The sequence below is a fragment of the Phycodurus eques genome, chromosome 15 (assembly GCF_024500275.1).
Source record: "Phycodurus eques isolate BA_2022a chromosome 15, UOR_Pequ_1.1, whole genome shotgun sequence".
Lineage (NCBI taxonomy): Eukaryota > Metazoa > Chordata > Actinopteri > Syngnathiformes > Syngnathidae > Phycodurus > Phycodurus eques.
In genome coordinates, this window is record NC_084539.1 from 8949082 (window position 1) to 8971963 (window position 22882).

A 22882-nucleotide genomic window follows, 5' to 3' on the forward strand; every position below is an offset into this window, starting at 1 on the left:
TGTTAGCAGCCAGGAATCTTAATACATGCATGCAAAGGCGTAAAGATTTTGCACAAGCAGCATCATTGCAGAATTCCCTTTAACATACCCAACCCCCCAAACGCCCACCCCACCCACTAAATTTCCTCATATAGTGGCCAGGGGTGTATATTTATTGAACTGCAGAGTACCCTCCAGGTATCGGGGACATTCATTAGTAAAAACCTTCTTGTTTAAATACCTTTTTTCTTACCCCACAAAGAACACTTCAGTCAAACAACAAATATCTATATACTAAATATACAATATAATACCGTCACTTTCCTAAAATAATGGTTGATGTAATTTTTGACAACATTTTTCTTTTTTTTTTTTTGCCTGAATCATCGCATGACGGTGGCCACCTCTGCTAAAATCATCTACACCCTAAGTTGAACAGTTCATGCAATTCATTTAAAAAAAAAAATTCTACATCTCTCATCCTGTTCATGGCCACGGGGAGCTGAAGCCTATCCCAACTGTAGTCCACACCCTGGACTGCTCGTCAGTCAGTTGCAGGGCACATATAGAAACAGACAACCATTCACATCACTACTGAGCAGGAACTGAGCCCACATTCCCTGCACCAAAGTCAAGCGAATGCACCACTACACAAAGTCAAGCGAATGCACCACCATCAGTGACCTAAATTATAAATAAATATTATTTTTTTTATTTTTTTTGTTTGCTGAAAAAAATATGAAAATGTGACTGAGCCTAGCATTTTAGGACGGTGACGTGAAGCATTTTCTGCCTCCGTGAGGGTAGATTAGTGCCATGTTTCTACTCGGTCATGTTTGTCCCACATGAAATAAACCCATTTTCTCTTTCACCTCGACCGTAAACTTTAACTTTACAGATACCACGTCAGCTGTGCAGGCGGTCCGCATGTAGTGCTTAAGAGGTCTGTCTACAGCGACCGATGTTTGTACAGGAAGTCCTCGATTTACGAACGAGTTCCGTTCCTACGCTGGCGGCGTAATGCGAATTTCCGCCCAAGTCGGATTTCACCGTTAAAGTCGAAATTTACGGCAAAATACTTCTGTTACGGGTATTGTCCCACGTGATTGTGGCAGCAAGCTCAGTGTGTGTGGGCTTGTGCGTCGATGTGTGTGTGAGACGGGACTGCGCAGGCGTCGTCCGGCGGGACTGTGAAGGAGGAAGGAGTGTGCGCCGGTGCGAGTGTGTACAGTAGCAAGTGTATCGACGGCGACCGGGGAAGAGTAGCGATTAGCGGAGGACCCGTTGACGTTGAATGTGCAGAGGAGCTAATAAAGCCATTAAAGCAGCAAATCGTTGCTTCGTGCCTTTATTGTTGCCGCCACCCAGCTCAGCTGTGCAACCAGAGAAGGGAGTTAACCCCTGCGTCTCCCGACCACGGTCAGGTGACCGTATCAGGAAAGGTTAACACTTCGTATAAAGAAACTAAAATACATTAAAATAAAAAAAATAAGATTCTGTACTTACCATTACTGCTGAGAGTGTGAAAAAAGGAGGGCGGAAAAGGCAAAGATACTCCCGCCGCACAAACACAGACAAGCACTAGCTAAGCAGAAACACTATGGTGCTGGGACAAAATGGCGGACGAGGCACGGGCGTCGTAAAGTCGAAACGTCGTAGGTCGAGTGCGTCGTAACTCGAGGACTTCCTGTATTCGGCGCTGTTAGAAAAGGTTGTTAACAGCCGCTACCTGTTATTTTTATTCCAGAGTGGTGAAAAGAAAGTGTCGATTTGAGATGACGTGTTGATTTATGCGGAGGCCACTATTTAAGGAAAATATGGGACTGAATTTGTTGGAAGCCCCAAGTTGGAGATTTGGTGACACTATTTGATAGGAGTGATGATTAATTTAATTCCACCTCTGTATTCACTCAAGCAAGCATGCAGAAAAGCTCCATACGCATGCAAAGTGAAGCAGGATCATGCGTCAGTACAAGGCAGCATCTGGTCTTATGAAAGTCACTTAACATTAATATACTCAAATATATACAGTAGCAGCTCTGTACAGTTCCCTCACATCTTGCTCTTGCTAATGTCCTGGAAGCGTAAAAACTACCGGAAATACGGCGGTAACACATGCACTAAAATCCTACAAGAAGTCACAATTGTATTTTTGCTCAGCATTCCATGAAGCCTGCCAAAGCTTAACCAAAAATAAATACAATTCTGATATAATAATTCAATGCACAATGTTCATTCATTGGGGCTTTGGTATTGGGGGCTGCTGACCTGGAAAGAATATATTATAGCCTCATTTCCACCAAGGAACCACCAATTTCTTTGTGCTTTTGTTGCAAATTTTTTTACGGGTACAAAAAAAAAAAAAAAAAAAAAAAAATACATCAATAAACACAAAATAAAATCGCAGACCAGTTTTGGCACCTTTCCCCCATGTGTACCGACCACAGTGGTACATACTTTAAAAGGTGGCGGTACACAACACAGCAGTCGATTGATTGGTTGGCACAGAAGAAGAAATACTACAGAACACTAAAAATAGTTTTTCCTCCATTCTTATCTCCGACAAGTAGAAATCGTGATTAATTGTGCAGCCTACCTCCTAATTTTAACATTTTAATCGTGATCGCAATTTTGGCTGTTACGATTAAATGGGCCTGATCGTCTGTGATTTTCTTACATTTAAAAGAAGGGCACGACTGCATATGAAGAGTGCTTCATTTGCAGCAGTGCCCCCAACCTAGTCAGCCAGCCACCAGGAGACGAACGTATGGTTAAGGCTTCATTAAGGGCCACCGCGCTCTGTGGCCAACTTCAAAATAAAAGCTTAAAATGGCATTCATGTACAATGTAGTAATATATGAAGCATTTATTTTGAAGTTGGCCCTCTCAGTTGGCCCAAAAACGCCAGAAGTAAATAAGACAGCGAAATCACAACTGTTGAGCTCTTTGCAACTTGTGACTGCACGACTGACCACTCAAGCAGAACAATGCATTATCTATCATTTATTCGCATTTAAAAATTCATTGAGTACTAAAAACTGTTACATATTGTTTGTTGAAACAGTGAACATTTTCACTGGCTTTTCCCAAACGAAGAGGAATCGTGACTCAATCGTGATTATAATATTAATCGCAATTATTATTTTGGCCATAATCGTGTAGCCCTAGTAGGAGGGAATGTTTACGTAACAGAATCCATGAAATTATTACATATTGGTGCACATTTTGATTAACGTTCACATGGGGGAATTTATTTTCTCTTCTTGTTGTTACAGACCTCTTGCAGTGGGGCAATGAGGGTGGCGGCAACCCACCAAATGAAGCTGTGGTAACAAAAGATCGTGCAGTGGTGCAGTTTGCAGCAATTTTGTAATGTGCATTATCGCCATCTACAGGACTGGAGGGGAACTGGGAATCAGTTGGGTATGTTTGGCCTCCGAGGTCTGTCCATGCTAGACCTTCCTCTTCATTGGCAGGTTGATCTCAAGTTAATTACATTCTGCCTACTTGTTGGAAATGTGGCTTTACTATATAAACTGTATATGATAATATTTTATCTTTTTTTAAAAAATGTAAACCATCAATCCATCCATCCATTTTCTGAACCGCTTATCTTCACAAGGGTTAATGTAAACCAATTGAGAGTAATTAAATAACGAAATACAAGCCAAAATTCTTCTCCAGGTCAGGACAGAAGGGACATTCATTGCAGAACCGACCTGCTGAAAGTTGCGCTCCACCACCGAGCCAGCGCACAGAACCTGAGACTGAGGTCCCGCAGTCTTAATGTCCTGCAGATTCTGCTCACGGATCTACAAAGAAAACAGACATAACAAGAATGGATATAAAAATGAACATGATCAGCAATGAGCAGCAACAGACAGGGCTACCTTATTCCTCATTTCCTGCACTTCTTTGGGATTGGTGTTCATCGGGATGAACTGATTGGCCACGGCGGCCTGTCGCAAACCGTCTTCTTTAGTCCACTGTGAACGCCACACAACGACAACAGAGTCAAAACAAAAGAGAAGCAGTACAGAACCAAACTGAAATAATACACAAACTTTTTATGCAGGCTTCACAATAAAAATAATCATGCTCAAATGATAAAGGACAAAAATGGGTTAACACGAAAAAATTATTTGAATGAAGTGAGTCAATGATGAAAAAAATATTTTGTTCTGATCAATCCCTAGCATTAGCCACTAATGGAATTTAATTCAAACATTGTCAGTGAACACCATATATCCTCAAATAGTGGCCTCCAATCTATTAGACAGTGCCACAATTAATTGCCAGAGCAACATGAATAAATAAACGCTGCAACTCAATAATGCCTCCTTTGCAGGTGTAATTATTTACTATGACTGATACCATGAGTCACAATAGAAACCAATTTGTGCTGGTCAGCATGGAATAAATCAACCTCCTCTTTAAACGCCACCATAAAGGATAGTTTTACAGATGCTACGGCAGCTGTGCAGGCAGTGCATGTTGTAATAAAGACATATACTGTGACACATGGCGATATCAGACGTCACTGTAAATAAAGGTAGTAACAGACGCAGAGTGGCACCAACTGTTATTTACATTCCAAGGGAGGAAAAAAAATGTTTTTTGAGATGTGGAATTGATTCATTTAAGTGGAGGCCACCATTTAATGAAATACTGTATTGGATTTCTTTTATGCCTAAAGATGGAGGTTTGGACGGCGTGCCCCAATTAATTGCCAAGTAAACATGACTAAATTAACACCAATACTCACACATCCTTTGTAAAAATAAAACTTCCACTAGGTGGCTGCAATCATTTATGACTCTTAGGTCGCGGTAGATGTCAGTAATACAAAATACGTCTTATAATCTCATCACTAAATGTATTATTACTTATTAGAAAAATGAATTTGCAATATACAGTATGCTTTCACCCTAGATGACACCTGTTATTCTCTGTAATTGAGTAAATAAAGGCCAGCTTTGTCCTAATGAATAACAAATATAACGACTGACATCACCACGAGTCAAAACAGACACCTTTGGCAGAACGCACACCACCTACAGAGGAGACGTGGCATATGTAAGGCTGACATTTACGAAGGAGTTTAAAGCAAAGGTCCTGCTGAAACGGTTAATAACAGGTAATATTATTGAATCTTACGATAAAATGAATTTGTATAAATAAAGGCCTGCCCCTAAAAATCGATGCTGCACTCCTAGAGAACATATGGAACCTTTTGCAGTTGAGTAAATAAAGGCCCACAGACAATGTGAGGAAGTAAGGGGCACAGTTAGGTTGGTCTGGCATTGCAAAGTTTAAAGGACAAAAAAGAAAAAACAACTAATTGATCCAACACGTTTGCATGGTGAGTTGTAAGGTGACCTTATATTGGCTTAAAATGAATTGATACTCATAAGATGCAACAAGCCGTCTTTGGCCCGAAATCCATCAATCCATTTTCTTTACGGCTTATCCTCACTAGGGTCGCGGGCTGCTGGAGCCTATCTCAGCTATCTTCGGGCGGGAAGCTGAGTACACCCTGAAGCGGTCGCCAGCCAATTGCAGGGCACATAGAGACAAACAACCATTCGCACTCACATTCACACCTACGGGCAATTTAGAGTCTTCAATCAACCTACCACGCATCTTTTTGGGATGTGGGAGGAAACCTGAGTGCCCGGAGAAAACCCACCCAGGCACGGGGAGAACATCCAAACTCCACACAGGCGGGGCCGGGATTTGAACCCCGATCCGCAGAACTGTGAGGCAGATGTGCTAACCAGTCGCCCACTGTGCCAGCTGGCCCTAAATCATCATTGATATTTTGGATAAAACAGAAACTCATAAAAGAAGATGGTGAGGTGTTAACATCACAGGATGAGGATGAAGCATAAAGAAAAGAGAGGGATGGGTTGAGGAGCGCGTGGGAGACGCTGACGCTTACGAAGCGAGGAGGGTGGGCAGTGAGGGGTGAGCTGGCATCACCAAAGTCCTTTTCAAGGCTGATTAGACAACATCAACAACAACATGGACAACAGATAAGAAGAGAAAACACCCCCGTTTTGGAAGTGAAGTTACCCTATTTCCTCAAATAGCCCCTTGAATAGACGGCACATACCAATTAGCTCCCATCCACACAAAAAATTAACACTTCCCTTTTCCCAACAGAAATGACCTCAGTTGGTACGACATTTAAGAATTAACTGTTAAGCCCCTTTGAACTCTGTTGCTAGCCAAAACAGCACACCTCAACAGTCCAAGATGAATGAAAATGTGGCATCTTAGCTCATGTTGTTCCCTGTGCTGCATTAAAGATTTGATCTTACGTTACTCAGTGGAGTTTATAAACAGAATTAGAATTCTAGAAGTTGAAATATTAAGTTTAACCATCTTGCATTTATTTTGAAATTTTAACGTGAACTATTATTGCGTTGTCATTTTACTGTCTCAGCTTTTCATTTGTCTTGCTTTCGCACTGGGATTTAATATTGATTTTGATATTTTCATTTAATCTTATTATTAATCATTAAAGTGGAACCTCTGGTTAAGTTCTTAATTTAACCTCGTTTCCAACCTGAAACGTTTGCAAATTGAGGTGTTGTTTCCCACTGAAGTAAATGGAAATGCAAATAATCTAAATAGGTGAAAACACACTTGGCCTTTACAGTACATTTCCATTCTGGCCCAAAATGGTCGGCACGTCCCATAATGCAATGCGGCTTTCTCACTGCATTGTAGGAAAGCAGAATTGCAATGTGGGCTACAGGTTTCTATGGTGAATGTAAACAATGCTGTCAGTACCGCACACAAAACAGCATGTTAAAAATGTAAGCGATGGTTGGGAATTTAGGGGCAGACTTTAGCCTTTTGTGGTCCCAATTGCTAGCTGGGACAGATGCTTCCCTCTTGAGCCTGCTAGCTAGCTATCACTGGCTACCGGAAGGAGCGCTGTGGATTTCTCACCGTCCCCAGGTTCATTCACCGAGGATCAAGGTTTGTTTTTCCACTTGTCTTTTTATTTGTGTGCACCTTTGTTTTATGCCTGGATCAGACTACAAGAAAAATTTGGTCTTTCACGATGTCAAGACTACTGCCATAAAATCTTGAGGTATCTCAGTCAGACAGTGGAAACACTACACGACATGTATTCCAATATCACCGTATTCAGTCTTTTGAGATCACTATGCTATATCTTGTCAAAATAAACACTGTCGGAGAGGCAGAACCAGAAAACATGTCAACGGTCAACGGATATACCCCTTAACATGGCGACGACAACAACAATGGATCGTGCCAATGTATTGTGTGGGGGGAAATAAAGAGCAAAAGGAGGAAAACCCTGTGGTGGTCGTCACCTGTGCTTGGGAGAGGATGTTCATTCAAGGATTACTCGAGGTATGTTCACGTACTTTTAATACGATATAGCTTGCAAGTAGGCAACAAAATGTTAAGTAGCCTGGTAAGCTAGTGCTAGCGCTAACGGTTGTACGTAAACATGCTGGCATTCTGTTGCATCATGCTTTAAAGAATTAATAAATGTTGACAAGGGCGACCAAGTATGTTGACAACGGCAAGCAAGGGAGGCGATGGGTCGGTCACAATACACAATCCTATTGGTCTAAGGTGCTCTGTCGGAGAGTTGTTTTTGATATGTTACACTACACGTAGGATACGCAAGATCCCCCCTCCCCCAAAAAAATCAAACATGCTAGATTTTTCATTTCGTTGGTCGTGGATTATGTCACAGTACAATAAGTTTTGTCGTTCCCAACAAAATATGTCCGACTCAAACTGGGAAATCGCCCCGATTGCTAATCGGGCCAATATCGGCGCTATAATCCTGTAGTCTGATCTTGGCATGAAGAGTCTTTGGGTGTTGAGAAAAGGCTAGACAAATCTGATTTATTCGTATTACAATAGTGCAGATAGTAGAGTTTGCCAATCCAAACTATGCAGTGGGATCACAAACAACATCCTCATGTTTCACGACGACTTCCTTTTTCTCCCAATAGTAATTAGCTTCCTAATAACACTATCGCTAGCAGTTACACTTTTCTTAAGTGCCTTTCTGCGGGCTAATTAGCGCAAATGAAATCAAACCTAGTCGCATTGCACGCAGCAAAAGGCCAATGATGGTTACCCAGCACTAGAAAAGAGCAACTGATCCTTCCACGTCCATGCCAGGATAGTTTACAAATCGAAGAGTGCCTAAATGGAGGTAGCCTTTCCTTCAGATTTTGTGCATGACCCAATTTGTTCATAAACCAGATGATTTGTAAGCAGAGGTTCTACTGTATTTCTTTGCCTCTGTAAAGCACTATGGATTTGCCTTGTGTAGGAGTGTTGTTGTAATGCACAATTAACCTGCCTTGCCCCACAAGTTGTGTACATCAATGTACTATGCTTATTATTTGTGCCACTCAGTTTGCCTTGGTTCTTTCCGTTTGGCTGCATCTCTCCAAAATACCTTTTACCTTTTATTATTATTTGCATAAATAAAGGCCTGTGCCCCCTAATAGCCGTCTCCTCCCATCTGGTGTTGCGTGAATAAACATCCCCGACCAACAGCACTATTTGCGGAAATACGGCATTTGTAGAAGTAGCCCCACAACCCTCTTTGTGTAAAAACCTGGTAATGCTCAGCAGGATTTTAATAAAACTGAATCAGCTTCAATACAAAAGAGAAGAATGAGCAGCAGGTGAAAAATCCAGCTTTCATGCAAGAGTTCTTTCTTATTAAAAATTGTGGCTGCAGGAAGCTCATGACTTTTTAAAACCGTATTGGTGCTGAATGAGGAAGGAAGGAAGGGTTGGAAGCTGGGTTGAGCGTGAAGATGGACGGATGGATGTAAACGATATATATACTCACTGAGGAAGAGCCTCACAACACAACATCTCCTACTTTTCCAACAGGAGATAATTCATTTTTATAAAGTTAGGTCAAATTAGTGTTTTTTCCTCCCCCTCGCTGCCAATCATGCAGGTTTAAAGAAAATGATAAACTTAAGAAGCAACAGCAGTTTTCTTTTTAAGAAATGGCAAATAATAAATTCCAGCTGCTTATTCTAAAAAAGGGCATTCAGCCTGTTTTAAGTATGCAAGCAATTTACTTTTTGAGCTTAGTAAACATATCTTTTAACTTAGTAAACAAATATATATATTTATATATTTTTTTAAAGGTGTATAGCAAAGCGGTGAGCACCCCCTGCTGCTCCCTCCTCTGGGAAAAACATCCTCAACATACAAAAACAACAACTAAAACAATACATTTCACTACCCACACATGCGATGGGCCATGCGGTGAGGCAGCTGGTCGGCCATTGTGACACATTCAAGGACCGTAAGGGGAACAATAAGGGTCCTCGCTAAGCTACAAAATGATTGAAGTAAGCTAGAAAGGTCCTTTTAAAAATTATAACTGTACACATGCATCAATACGAGGGATGACCTTTTTGTATTGTATTTAACTCATTCCCTGCCAATGCCGTCTAAAGACGTCAATGGTGTTTCTTAACGGGGATGGGTGCGGGAGGGTCTTGTGCAGTTTATATGTGATCGTCAAGCCTCTGGATAACTGCAATGAGGAATGGCACCCTTTAGAGGGCAACAATGCCTTGAGCTGCAGGTCCCTCTCTCAGAGCAGGAAGAGGAAGAAGAAGGAGGGGTAGGGCCGGCGGGGTACAAGAGACATGAGAGAAGGCAAACATATTGGCAGAAAAGACAATGAAAAAAATCTAACAAAAAAGCTTTTGGTACTAGAAATTTATTGCGCCAAGGCAAGAAAAATATTCAGGGTTGACGCCTGAGATCACGCGGGGGAATAAAGGATGAAGTGCCAAATCAGAATGACGCTCCGAGCGATCGCTTTGTTGCAAAGCTATCGTGCAAAATGCCGGCCCATACCTACGGCGAGATCCTCCCAGCCGCTTGCCAGCTGATAGTCTCTCGACCAGAATTTGAGTAAATGGGTTCCGGAATCGTGATGAGTGAACTCCGTCTGGATAGCCAGCCGAACTTCAGCCCGAGCTTCCTCTGACGAAGTACGACGAAGACTTGGTAACTCGTTTGCAGCTCGCGTTAGCTTCATTTAGCGAGCAAACACGCTCCATCAATCCTTGTGATATAAAAACATAATTTAGTCCCACTAGTTCACATTACAATGTAACATCTGTTGCCAGTACTGATTTGAATTCTACATTTCGTCCAACTTGCAGGAATTCAACACCCTCGAGTCAAACGTCTTTTACGATTGCGACGAAGAAAAGAAAAAAAATATTTTTTTTACCCTTGCAAAACACGTCATCAATAAAACGTATTCTCTAGTATTGGTATGTATTTTTCAAAACTTACAGGTTATGCATCCAGCAGACGTTCTACCCTAAATCCAGTATGCAGTGCAGACAAAAAAGGTAATTGAAAGCTTTTTTCCCCTCCACGTCCCACATCACTAATTTCAACAATGTATTTTTTAGTAATAGTTATGTTTCTAAACTGCACAGGTTGTGCTTCAAGGAGAAGTAGGGACTGGTTTCAAGGACAATGACAACCACATAAAATCCCATTCACCGCCACCAAAGAATAAAATCAACGAAGTGGATCAAACTTTGCTAGATTTTATGCGCAAGGTAATAAAAACCTGGACTATTGAGCAAACGGTAGAGGAGGAGAATTTGGAGGAAAAATATTCTATGGGACTTGAAAAATGAGTGAAATTGATCGAAAATGCCTGGTAGTCTAGGGGTTCCCTGCTTAGGAAACGGCTGGCAGTGAATGAGTTAAAAGGATGCGAAAATATCTGAATGATCTGAATTCCTGTTTTTATTCCAGTGTTGGATAATTACAGTCAACCCAATGGCTCATTTAATCGGTTTTCACGTCCATCATGTTATTATGCAGTATATTCATGAATAACCCTACAGTAATTAAGATATTTATCAAAGAAGGAAAATAAGATTCATACCCAAATAAGAAGAGTAAATGAGTTATTTCGACTCAAAAAGTTAATTAAAAAAAAAAAAAACGCAAGCTTAGTAGGAGTGAAGGGCTAACACTAAAAATTGTTTCAGAAAATGTCACCCTCACCATAACTTTTAAAGTCTGTTTTTAGTGACCTAAACAGACATTTTTCTATTTGGATGACAATAGGGACAATAGGGATAGAAAAATGTGCCTGAAGAGAAAACATTTCTTAAAAGTGCTAATATTAACATATTGGGTTTACAGTGTATGTGAAAGTTGCATGTTGCACAATAACTGGCCAATTTAACCAATCAGAAGAAAGTTACTTTCGGAAAAGGCATGAAAACAAATTGACGAATTGAAAAAAAAAAAGTTATTAGTCACTTAAATGGACAAATAAAATGCAAAATAAATTTTTTTTTAAAGTATGAATGTTAGTATATCGAGTTTAATAGACATCTCGAAAAAATAGCCAAAATTGACTACTGTTATATCATCTTTTCTAGTCTGCAATAAAAGGCAATAAGACTTTTCCCCTCACAGCCAGAACAAGATGCCGACCAGCTACCACTAAAAAGGTAGTTATAAATAGAAACACACACGCACACGCACACACACGCACACGCACACTCACACTCACACAGACATATACTATGAACAATAAGGTAGGCACAGACCAAGCAGTTGGTTATACAGCTTGGCACGCAGACACCGGACGAGAGAGACTGCAGCAAGGGTTTGACGTGATCATGTGTTATGTTCGTCCACACCTTAGGCTTCGACTTGGGGCTGCCGCCATCGGGCCCGTCCTCGCCGGGCTCATCGGGCCGACCGCCAGCATTGAGCCAGCGGGTCTTGTCGCGCTGGCCGCGCTGGAAGCTGTGTTTCATTGGGGAGCGAGCACCCGAATCGCTGTCCTCGCCGTAAGAGTAACCGGCAGAGTGAGCGTTCTCCACATCACTGTACTTTTTACCTTTGTCTCGCAGTGCTGGACAGCGGTAAGGATAGCCGGTCCTATAGCCCTAATAGGAACCAGACCACAGCGATTAAGGGTGTATCCTGTGAAACTCATCCCTCCTCCATTTCATTTAATTTCAGATTGACATACCAGGTTGTCGAGCATTCGCATGAGCGCCTCAAACTCTTGCTCCCCGACAAGCCACTTGAGCTGGGCAGAGGACCCGTCGCCGGCAGGCTCGGGAACGCGAGGACGGGACTTGTACTTGCCCGGGTCAAGCAACACCAGGTTATCTGGGCCTCCAGCGCTGGCCAGCGTTCGCACCTACAAAAAATAAACAAAACATAATTTAAAATGTGGCGGCACGATGAGCAACTGGTTAGCACATCTGCCTCACAGTTCAAGTCTCGGCCCCGGCTGCATGGAGTTTGCATGTTCTCCCTGTACCTGCATGGGTTTTCTCTGGGCACTCCGGTTTCCTCCCACATCCCCAAAACATGCATGGTAGGTTAACTGACGACTCTAAATTGCCCATAGGTGGGAATGTGCCTGTGAATGGTTGTTTGTTTTCATGTGTCCTACGATTGGCTGGCGACCAGTTCAGGGTGTACCCCGCCTCTCGCCCGAAGATAGCTGGGATAGGCTCCAGCACGCCCTTAACCCAAGTGAGGATAAGCGGTACAGAAAATGGATGGCTGGATAATATAAAATGCATTGGACCCCCTGCCATTTGCAGTTGATAGGCACCGGGCCCTTCACGGAATAGTGAAATTGCGCATATAATTGACACCCATTATAACTGACACCCATTATAACTGCACGGGGGGGGATTATTGAATAAGCAGGGATATAGAGCCAATAGGTGGTTTTGTGGTTGGTTCCCCCCAAAAAAGGAAAAACTTTGTTTGTTGTTGTTTTTTTTTTTTTTTTTTTTTTTTTTTTAAATTGGAGGGAAAAAAGCTGCGAAAGGTGAATACGCAGGTGCCGAACCACGCATATGCGGCGGTCCACTGTATCACAAAAACAATAGATGAGATATGTGTTTAATTAGGCACACCTTTACAAGTTAGTACTCAAACTAGGCTGTTCGACCTGTGCTTAAGTCCACTTGACACCTAAAGTCCAGCACTCATGGCTAGCGTGAACGCTCGACTGCATACTCAAGACTGGGTCACTTAACTTGCTCTGGCATGCTAGGAAGAGGTGAGCCATTGCGTGGCGTGATTGGTCATGCACACGGCCTTATGCAAGCTGGACGTGTCATAATTGCTGTGATGCAATCGTTCCACCGTGCTCAATAGAAATTAATATGACTACAAATAATACCAAAAAAAGTCCACTGCACTCACAGGCACATGCAAACACAAGTGTCTTAGATTTGATTTGAATGCTATTCATGATAATGACAATGTTGTTGCACGATATAAAATCAACAGAACGACTATAATCCCAAACTAAAAATCTCCACAGCACACCCTGTCGTAGAGATGAATGCAATCACTCCTTTTGCCAGTTAAACAAGATTATCTCCACCTTGCACAATAGAAATTAACAGAACTACTTAAAAAAATACACAGTCAATGACAACCGCCACCTTGCACCACAGAAATCAACAGAACTGCTGCAAATAAACAATGAAATTTTTGATAAAATAGAGATAAAAGATAGAAATGAACAGATGAACAAGAAATAATTCATTAAGTGAAAAAAAAAAAAAGTCTCTCACCTGAATCTCACAGGCATTGACCAGGTTGTGGATGTAATAGAATGCTTCCTCCACAGTTTCGCCCACAGACACCAAGCCATGGTTCCTCAAAATGAGTACCTAAGGTGATGTAGGACATTGAAAGTGTCCAAAGATGAACACTAAAAAAACATGATCAAGAACGCATACATTGACCCACACAAATTGAGATGGTACCTTGGCGTTTTTGCCCAAGTTCTTTTGGATGATGCCGCATTCCTCATCATCCACCAGTATACCTTGGTAGTCGTGGTAGGCCACCTCGCCGAGGGCAAGAGCCTCAGGGGAAATGGGTAGCAGGCCGCATTTCATAGCAGACACCTGGAATTGGATTGAACAAAAGTTTGTGATAAGAAGCTAATGTTGTGTTGTGTTGTTGTGTTGTGTAAGCAGGCAGTGTCCTGTTAAATTTCAGGCATGGGTACAAGAAACTCTTTTGTGCGTCCTGTTATGTCCACATAATTTTGTGTCAGATTGGTGAAACTGGTCGTGGGCTAATTTTATCCACCTTCCCAGGCACCTCTACTGAGGGAGTTTTGGGCGGGGTCATAGTCAGGACTCTAAAAATTAACATTTTCACTGGCTTAATTTTCAGACTTACCGCTGCACCTGCAGCCGTGTGTATATGGACAATGCACTTGACATCTGGCCGCGTGGCATAGATGCCGGCGTGCAGATTGAAGCCGGCCCTGTTGACACCAAGATTGGTGCTTCCCCGATCCACAATCTCACCCGAGAGGTCAAGCTTCACCTGATGAACAGAGGATTAAATGTATTAATAAAACAGAGCAGAAACCAGAAGAACATCAGAGCAGAAACAGTAATCAGGACTCACCAGGCTGGATGCGGTGACTTCGCTATACAGGAGCCCCAAAGGGACAATAAGGAAACGCTCTTGGTCTGAGCTCACCCTTACCTGGAGGACAGAGAGTAAACCCCATTACATCAAGAGTTCCACCCATTGTTATTGATGTTTTGCTGTAAATCATCTTACTGTGAGATGGTTATAGATGAGTTGCGACCAGCCAAACAGGTCGCTGAGCCGGTAGAAGGCCGCCAGCTTGCATCTGAGAAGCTTCTCGCCTTTGTCATACGAGATGGAATCCGAGCCGCGCAAATCGTTCACCGGAGTCACCATACCCAAACCTGAAAGAAGTGTTCATATTGGCGCACAAAGGGGGGCAAAAATATTGCCATATATGTATACAGGTGGTGCTATAACCCTTTGATGTCCCATGTCATAATTTTTTCAACTGATTTATGCATAAAATAAGTGACACGGTTTCATTTTGACATCTATGTGATCTGTCCCTTGTATTCAACAGCCTTTGAAAACCAAACCGGTTGAAAAAGGGTGGATTTGAAATCGGCGACATTGTGATTAATATTCAAGTGCCTCCTCACACAACTAAAATTTGCTGCGTTGCAACAGCCAATCGGCGTCAAAAATATGCTGCATCACCCACAACGTCCTCAAACAATGGCGGATGAAATGATCGTCGTGATTTGCGGGGACCTCGGACTCATGCTGAAAAATGAGCTGGCCTGTAGAGTGGTGAGCGAGGAAATTGGTGTAGCTGGTAAGTACAACTTGTTTACAGCTGTCAGTTGTCAAAGCGGATACACACAACCTACAGTCACAGTTTGATAAATGACATAGTCGTGCACCATAAATGTGACAGTTAAATAAAGCACACATTCAACTCCTGGTAACATAAACACAAATAAACATAAATTAACGTCTTCATTATGGCAATAATTAAAATTGGCATGTTGCAATGAATTGTTGAAATCCCGCGACTTTACCGTCATTAGGCTAGCGGCTACCCCAAACTGGAGCGTCCCTATTGTCACCCAATCTCGCTGCTTTCCACTGTTCGACTGCTAAGGTGGAACTGCTTGTTGCATGATATTAATTTGTGCCACCCGAGCTACCTACAAGATACAGCTAACGCAGCTAAATACGATGCCAAGCCGTGGAGGCGAATGTGCACCTCGCGTCCGTTGTCAATCCAGCATAAGTCACTAATCATCGCCTCCCTGTCAGTGAATAAACTACATTTTGACGAGTGTCGTTATCACAAAATACGGAGGGAGGATAAGACGAGAGACAGACAGCAGGGAAGCCAGTTGCTAAGCTATTGTGACATGATGTCGCAAAACACAAAAGTAAGTGATTGGGTGGTACAGTTCACTTGTCACATAGGTTTGGCTGGAACCGCATTATAGCGAAGAGTTGCCAACTTTGAAGAACAAAATAGCAGGCAAATTAGTACGTGTTTATATAGGAAAAATACTGAAATACACGATAGCGGGAGACAGCTACATAACACGGGGACCGGAAATGAATTACTACGTCACCGCTGCTACGTCACTTGAGAAAATGGGCCTATAAATTTAAAAATACATTAATATAATAAATATTTAGAATATAAGATAACCTTTATTAGTCCCACAACAGTGAATTAGTATCATTTCATCAGAAATACTGGATAGAGGAAATACAAAAAGATCAAACAAGAGAAGACATTTGGCTTCAAATGCAACAGCTCTGGAGTCACAGCCATACATGCATTTACAAATAAATAACGTGGTTTTATAATTAATAATTCGCAGGTTTGATTTATTTCTAGATTTGAATTAGACTTTACACCGATCTGATCGGCTTGATCTATAATTAGCATTTTATGATGATCGGCTTTAATGTCATAATTCGCCAATCCGATCAATGACGTCGTTGATCGGCTCCACAAAAGACATTTACTACGCGTCGCCATCGTGTACAGTATATTTGAATCCAAAAGCTGGTTTATTTTTAGCCTTGTCGCATGTCTTTTGTCTGAGACAGACAACACATAATACCTGGATCAGACTACAAGACAAATTTGCTCTTTCACGATTGCACTATGTCAGACTATGCGAATAAAAACTTGTATTACAATACCACCGCATCCCGTCTTTTACGATCACTGGGCTTAATCTTGTCAACTCAAACGCGACCGGATACACTCGTTACCACGGCAACGACAATAACAATGGAACTCGTCATGTGTATTATGAGAACAAAATGGTGAAAAACATATGCTGGTGGTCACCGGTGCTCGGGAGAGGACTTTAATTCAAGGAATGAATTACCCGAGCAAGCTAGTGCTAACACTAACGGTTGTATGTAAACATGCTGGCGATATGTCGAATCATGATCTAAAGTTTCGGTGTGTGTGAAGTAATTTAATTGCAATAAAGTAAATTAGGCGGCACGGTGGAAGACTGGTTAGAGCGTCAGCCTCACAGTTCTGAGGACCCGGGTTCAATCCCCGGCCCTGTCTGTGTGGAGTTTGCATGTTCTCCCCGTGCCTGTGTGGGTTTTCTCCGAGCACTCCGGTTTCCTCCCACATCTCAAAAACATGCATTAATTGGAGACTCTAAATTGCCCGTAGGTGTGAATGTGAGTGCGGATGGTTGTTTGTTTGTATGTGCCCTGCGATTGGCTGGCAACCAGTTCAGGGTGTACCCCGCCTCCTGCCCGATGACAGCTGGGATAGGCTACAGCACGCCCGCGACCCTAGTGAGGAGAAGCGGCTCAGAAAATCGATGGATGGATGATTGAGTGATCAACCGTCTTCAGGTTCCTCAGTTTCCATTTTTGGTTTTGGTCTGGAATTTTCATTTTGGTGCATCACTAATTATCACCAACCTTAAATTTTGTTATAGCAAAGAAAAAAAAAAAGCATGGTTTTAAAAACACAGTCTGGCAATGGCCCAAGAGTGACTTACTCATGTTGAGCGCTGCCATACCCCCCTGGGGCACGGCGGGATACATGGAGGGCATGCTGGTAGTCATGAAGTCAGCAATCTGTTGCAGCGCCAGCAGGCTGGTGGGCGTCTTGCCCTTCTTCAGCTGATCTTGGATCATGGACTCTAGCTCATCGCAGAACAACTTCAAAGTGAAAAAATTTAAAATACGACATTATTCCTCCATAAAAATACATGCTTTTCACACATCACAATAGACCGTTACTAAAACAGTGGAAGTCTGTCTATGTGCTGAGCATTCAGTTGGTTATACTCATCGCTGTTGAGGAATCATCATGTGATTTATTTGGAAGGCTGTCGATTTTTATGCTCGCATAGTTCAAATGTCGGTGGAGAGTGACAGCTACGTGACCTATCAAAACAAGTTTTAATACATTGTGTTTTGAACGAGTCTCTCCATGGCCTGCCAGAGTCGATACTACACCTTGTTCATTGGTTTAGACAAGGGATGGGATTGACTATATGGAAAATGTATTTGCTTCTGATAAATAGCACATAATTGCTAGAAGTTGTAGACATGAGTGAGTGGGGGAGGCGGGGTTCCAGCTAACTCTCCAACTGACCGGGCTCTGCAGTATCATGGAGACCCGCTTCTTCTGCTCCATCATGTTGAAGTCCTGGCGCAGGGCGGGCGCCATATTCCTCTCGCGCTGGTACTCGGGGCTGCTTTCGTCCACCACCCGGTCGAAGTAGCGCTCCTTGTGAGGGGCAGTGGCAGGAGGGTGGGCAGTCACCACACCGGCACCTGAGTCACCGTTCATCCTGACCTGGCCTCCTGCAAGGGACAGCGAAAGACACATGAAGGACGAACGTGTTGTATTTGTTCTTTGGCTTTTTTTCCGACAAATACAAGTGGACAGGAAAATATTTACTACATCAGAAAGGGTCTGGCCCCTTCTTGTTACCTCTCCATTAGATGTCAATTACTTTAAAAAAGTGAGTAGGTTTATTTTATTTTATCATATTGCTATATTAACTAGGCTTTACACAGTCATGATTTTTGGGGCTGATCACTGATCAGCGAGTTTAAAAAAACAATAACTGATCCGATCACAAGATGGAGCAATGTGTCTATTTAAATGACCTGTTCATTTACAGTCTATACTTGGGTACTTAATTGATCAAAAAATTATATTTACAATAAATAATGTATCATTGTTCATCTATTTATGCCATTGAGGCATAGTGACCTTCTGTTAGATGCCAGGAAGTACATACAGTAATTAATGTATCCACTTTTTGTGACATTTTTGTTTGTTGGTGTGCCGTGAGATTTTTCAATTGTAAAATATGTTCTTTGGCTCCATAAAGGTTGGAAATCACTGCTCTAGTCAGATCGTGTATTCTAATCAGTCAGGTCAAAACAACATTACGACAGAAATAATGGGTGCTAACTTTAATTAAATGACTTCACCCACACCAAGACTTTAGAGCATGATTCTACAGAATGGCAGGATGTTTATGTACAACCGTTAGCGCTAGGACTAGCTTGCTAGGCTCCATAACGTTTTTTGTTGCCTGCTTGCGAGCCGTATCGTATTAAAAGTATATGAACATACTTCACGCAAGCCTAAACGAACAACCTCTCCTTTTTGGTTTTTCCGTTTTGTTCTTATAATACAGTCGGCGCGATCCACTCTTCTTGTCGTTGCCACGGTAACGAGTGTATCCGGTTGCATTTGAGTTGACAAGATAAAGCCCAATGATTGTAAAAAACGGGATGCGGTAGTCTCGGAATACAAGATTTTATTGCAGTAGTCTGACATAGTGCAATCGTGAAAGAGCAAATTTGTCTGATCCGGGCATTACGTGCTATCTGCCCCACACTGCCAACATGTTATTATTGGCTGTCAGATATTTACAGTACTACATCAAAAGACACGCGACAAGGATAAAAATAAACTAGCTTTTAGATTCAAATATACTGTGCACAATGGAGATGCGGAGTCAATGTCGGATCGGCGAATTATGACATTAAACCCGATCAGCATAAAATGCTAATTATCGGCCAATACCGACCAGGTCGATAAAATTGGTGTAAAGTCTAATATTAACTTGTATGCTATATTAACTTGGCAATTGATTGTTGTCGTACTAGAGCGGCTCCTACTACCGGATACAAATTACTTGCGTTTTTGACATACTTGGCAAATAAAGATGATTCTGATGACCATTGTTCATGTATGACAATTAAGAATGTTAAAATAGTTGTAATGATAACCATAGAGTCGGAAATGAAATATGTTGCAAAAAAATAAAGACTGGTTGCGCAGCACAATGAATTGAATGTCAACTGGATACACAAAAAAGTATTTTTTAATAAGCAGATGCTAACGTAAATAGCATGTAGCTTGCTAATGACTAGCTTCAACGGCGGCGGAACAACTTCTAGTGTGTGTTGCGCAGTACTTCGGGGGCACTTTTTTTACGCTCCTTTCCCAAAAAGCAATCGTCAACAGGTGGGGGAGGGTTCATCACTGACTAGCTTGAAAATGACCAGAGAAGCTTGTAAACAAACTGCAAATTTTTTTTGTCTGTGTTAAGTATCTTCAAAGGGTGAGTAGTTCTACCTAATTTTTGTTTTCTGAAATTGTAGTTAACTTTGCTTTAAACTTTGTAAAACGGCTGGATATTTGAATGCAAACCACAGAACAGGAAATTTTACTTGCTGTGACATTATAAAAGCTCTGGGGCTTAGTACAATATGAGAAGCAGAATAAATTGCATGAACAAAAAAAAGATTTTACCAAGCAGATGCTAATTTAACTAGTAGTAGCTGGCTTAAGACTAGCATGAAAATTACCAGAGTAGCTTGCCAATAAATGGCACTTTTTTTATTATTATTATTTTTTTTTTTTTTTAAGAGCTCTCAGTGCCATCAGGCACATAAGGCCGCAATTGCGGTATCTGTAATTATTATTATAGTTTTATTTGACAGTGGTACATGTATGATGGCGTGTACATCTAGTAACATATGCTTTAATCTCGTCTATAGTCCTCAGATGTGCAAAATAAAGATGGGACCAAGGTAAGTACAGTAAAATGCTGACGGAACAACATACACGAGCAAGTCAGCATCGCCTGTCATCAGATGAAATTGCTACTTCCTGTCATGTGACTACCCTGAGAGGTTCCCATTGATTTTCACTTTTGTGTTACCCGGAATCACGACAAGGCAAATAAAACGAACAAAAATGGAAGGAACATTGTGGTTTGCTTAAATGAGATAGTGACGCAAGTTAGCAGACGATTAAACCGATGACTGTAGCTAACTTGTGCGAGTGCAAGGGTGCAAGGCTCATGAGCTCTGTCCCACAGTGGGGAATCAATAATACAAAATGTTCAGCCAAAAATACCATGGCAACACTACACTGAACCAAAACAATTAAATTCTCTGCCCTGACTCACTTATTAGATTTCAGCACTTGTCTGGACACTTACATTTGATGTATCTACTTAAGTATCCTAAGCCCAGTTTCTACCAAGCATAGTTAAAGGTGGCGGTATACCTTTATAAAATGTGAAATAATTTTTTAATTTTTGTTATACCTCCGTATAATGCGCAATTGACTTTTGACAATCTTTTTGGGGTGAAAATGCACATTATACATAAGAAATTACAGTAAGTCTTAACCTTGGGTTAAGCAACCTATAAATCATACAATGTAATACTAATTTGCATAGTCACAACATATATTTGCACATCAGCCACTTTGCATTGAGTGTCTGTACTTGCATTAGTTAGCTAACATACATCAAACAATCACATCGTTTTCATGGTCTGTTATGTTATTGCCTTCTCAATTAAAAGCATATCCGACATGAAGTTTGGTTACCGGTAATGCTTGACCAGCTATCTGTTAGCTTAACTAGGAAGTTAACATAGTTTAGCTGTCTTTGTTGGATTCATAGTGATGGATAATGTTAGATGTCAAAGTTGTTGTGTCTCTGATCTCTTGAGTTGCAAAACTTGTAGATTACTATTTTTTTCTCCGTGCTTTTTTTAAAGCATAATCCGTGAATCCAAACGTAATCTTTGAAGCTCCAACCATGATAGTTTCTTCATCAGATGGCCTCTGCACTGCATATCATACTGATAGGTTGCCAGGTTTGCGCACATTAAAGAAAAAATAACTTTAAAAAACATAAAACAGCTTTAAAAAAACAAAACAAATTGCAAGCTACCATGAGAATGCAGATTTTCAAATTTAACAGGCAAGACTTGACAAATCATGAAGTTCAACTCCAAGTCATGTCTTTCATAAATTTTAGGCAAGCAAGTCCGAAGTCCTAATTGGTGACTTAGTCAAGTCATGTGACTCGAGCCCCAATCTCCACTTTAGTAGTTCACTTTTTTTTACACTTGTACAAGAGCAAAATGTAATAAAATCTAAAAGGAGCTAGTGTCGCACTGAAGGAATAGCACACTGTTACCTTATAGTACAGTAAAGAGGTACACAATTCCCAAATGTACCGTTAGCAACTATACTGTCAGAAGATTTCTCCTGCCTCCCTTCTCACAACTACTCATCTCACCTCAGAAACGTGGATGCAGGGAGGCAGGGCTTGGCGGAGCACCAGTCCTGTTTGAGAGTTTCATATCTATGGAGACACAACATGTTGCCGTGGAAACAGGCCAGTCTTCTGACGATTACTGTTATGTAAGAGCAGCTGTGGGCTAAGATCACAGCAGCACAGTCTGTGCGAAAAGACACACACGGCTAAACTGTATCACTAAACATGAATTTATAAGGGGGAAATAAGGAAAAATAGGCACTCTCAACTGGAATGGACACTGAACGGAAGTGAGAGTGTGGTGGAAAGCTGCCACTGATGCACCAGCCTGCAAATCACTGTAGTTTACGACCTGACATGGGTGGGACTGTACAGGCTCGCTCCAAAACATGAAGAAAAACAGCTCAAGGGACCTTGAACAGGTGTCATACATTTGTGTTCATCTGCTTACGTTGTTTGACAAGAGGCGGCACTGAGTGAAAATGAGTGCTACGCTGAATTATCAATGCAATTTTGGTCTGTATGCCGTTGCCAGAAACACTAAAATAAACTGAACTAAAACTAAACAATAACTTAAAAGTACTAGTCTCTTTGCACTGAAGGTGCACTGAGTAAAGATGTAGACGGCCAACTAGAAATGCACGATAACTATCGGATCAATAATTATCGGGACACTACTGGAGACAATGAAGTCACACCACTTTTTAAAAAATAATTAAAAACTGGACCGATAAGTACAGTCTCATTCTGTGGTACGCTGGTTGCCAGCAGCCAGCCAGGAATATTTTGACCACAATTCTTCGCTTACGACACCAAAAATAGTCATCCATCCATCCAGTTATCCATTTTTTTTTTCTTATGAACCGCTTCTCCTCACTAGGGTCACGGGCATGCTGGAGCCTATCCCAGCTATCATC

At 41.6% G+C, this 22882-nt stretch overlaps 1 protein-coding gene across 12 annotated transcripts in view; it reads right to left on the reverse strand.

The window, feature by feature from the left end:
* Positions 1-22882, reverse strand: part of add1 (adducin 1 (alpha)) — a 42907-nt gene that overhangs the window by 13592 nt on the left and 6433 nt on the right. For 9 of the 12 annotated variants that reach the window (XR_009769950.1, XR_009769951.1, XM_061699110.1 and 6 more), the window contains exons 2-12: positions 18014-18225; positions 17412-17574; positions 14632-14783; positions 14473-14553; positions 14239-14388; positions 13815-13958; positions 13620-13718; positions 12044-12217; positions 11613-11957; positions 3870-3965; positions 3699-3791 (exon numbers count right to left, since the gene is read on the reverse strand). Coding sequence is in view for 10 of the 12 variants with exons in the window: in XM_061699110.1 (XP_061555094.1) it covers positions 3699-3791; positions 3870-3965; positions 11613-11957; positions 12044-12217; positions 13620-13718; positions 13815-13958; positions 14239-14388; positions 14473-14553; positions 14632-14783; positions 17412-17574; positions 18014-18211 (1695 nt within the window). In the remaining 2 variants the exon portion in view is untranslated. The remainder of the gene's footprint in view (positions 1-3698; positions 3792-3869; positions 3966-11612; positions 11958-12043; positions 12218-13619; positions 13719-13814; positions 13959-14238; positions 14389-14472; positions 14554-14631; positions 14784-17411; positions 17575-18013; positions 18226-22882) is intronic. The other 3 variants (XM_061699106.1, XM_061699112.1, XM_061699113.1) reach the window with 1 other exon arrangement.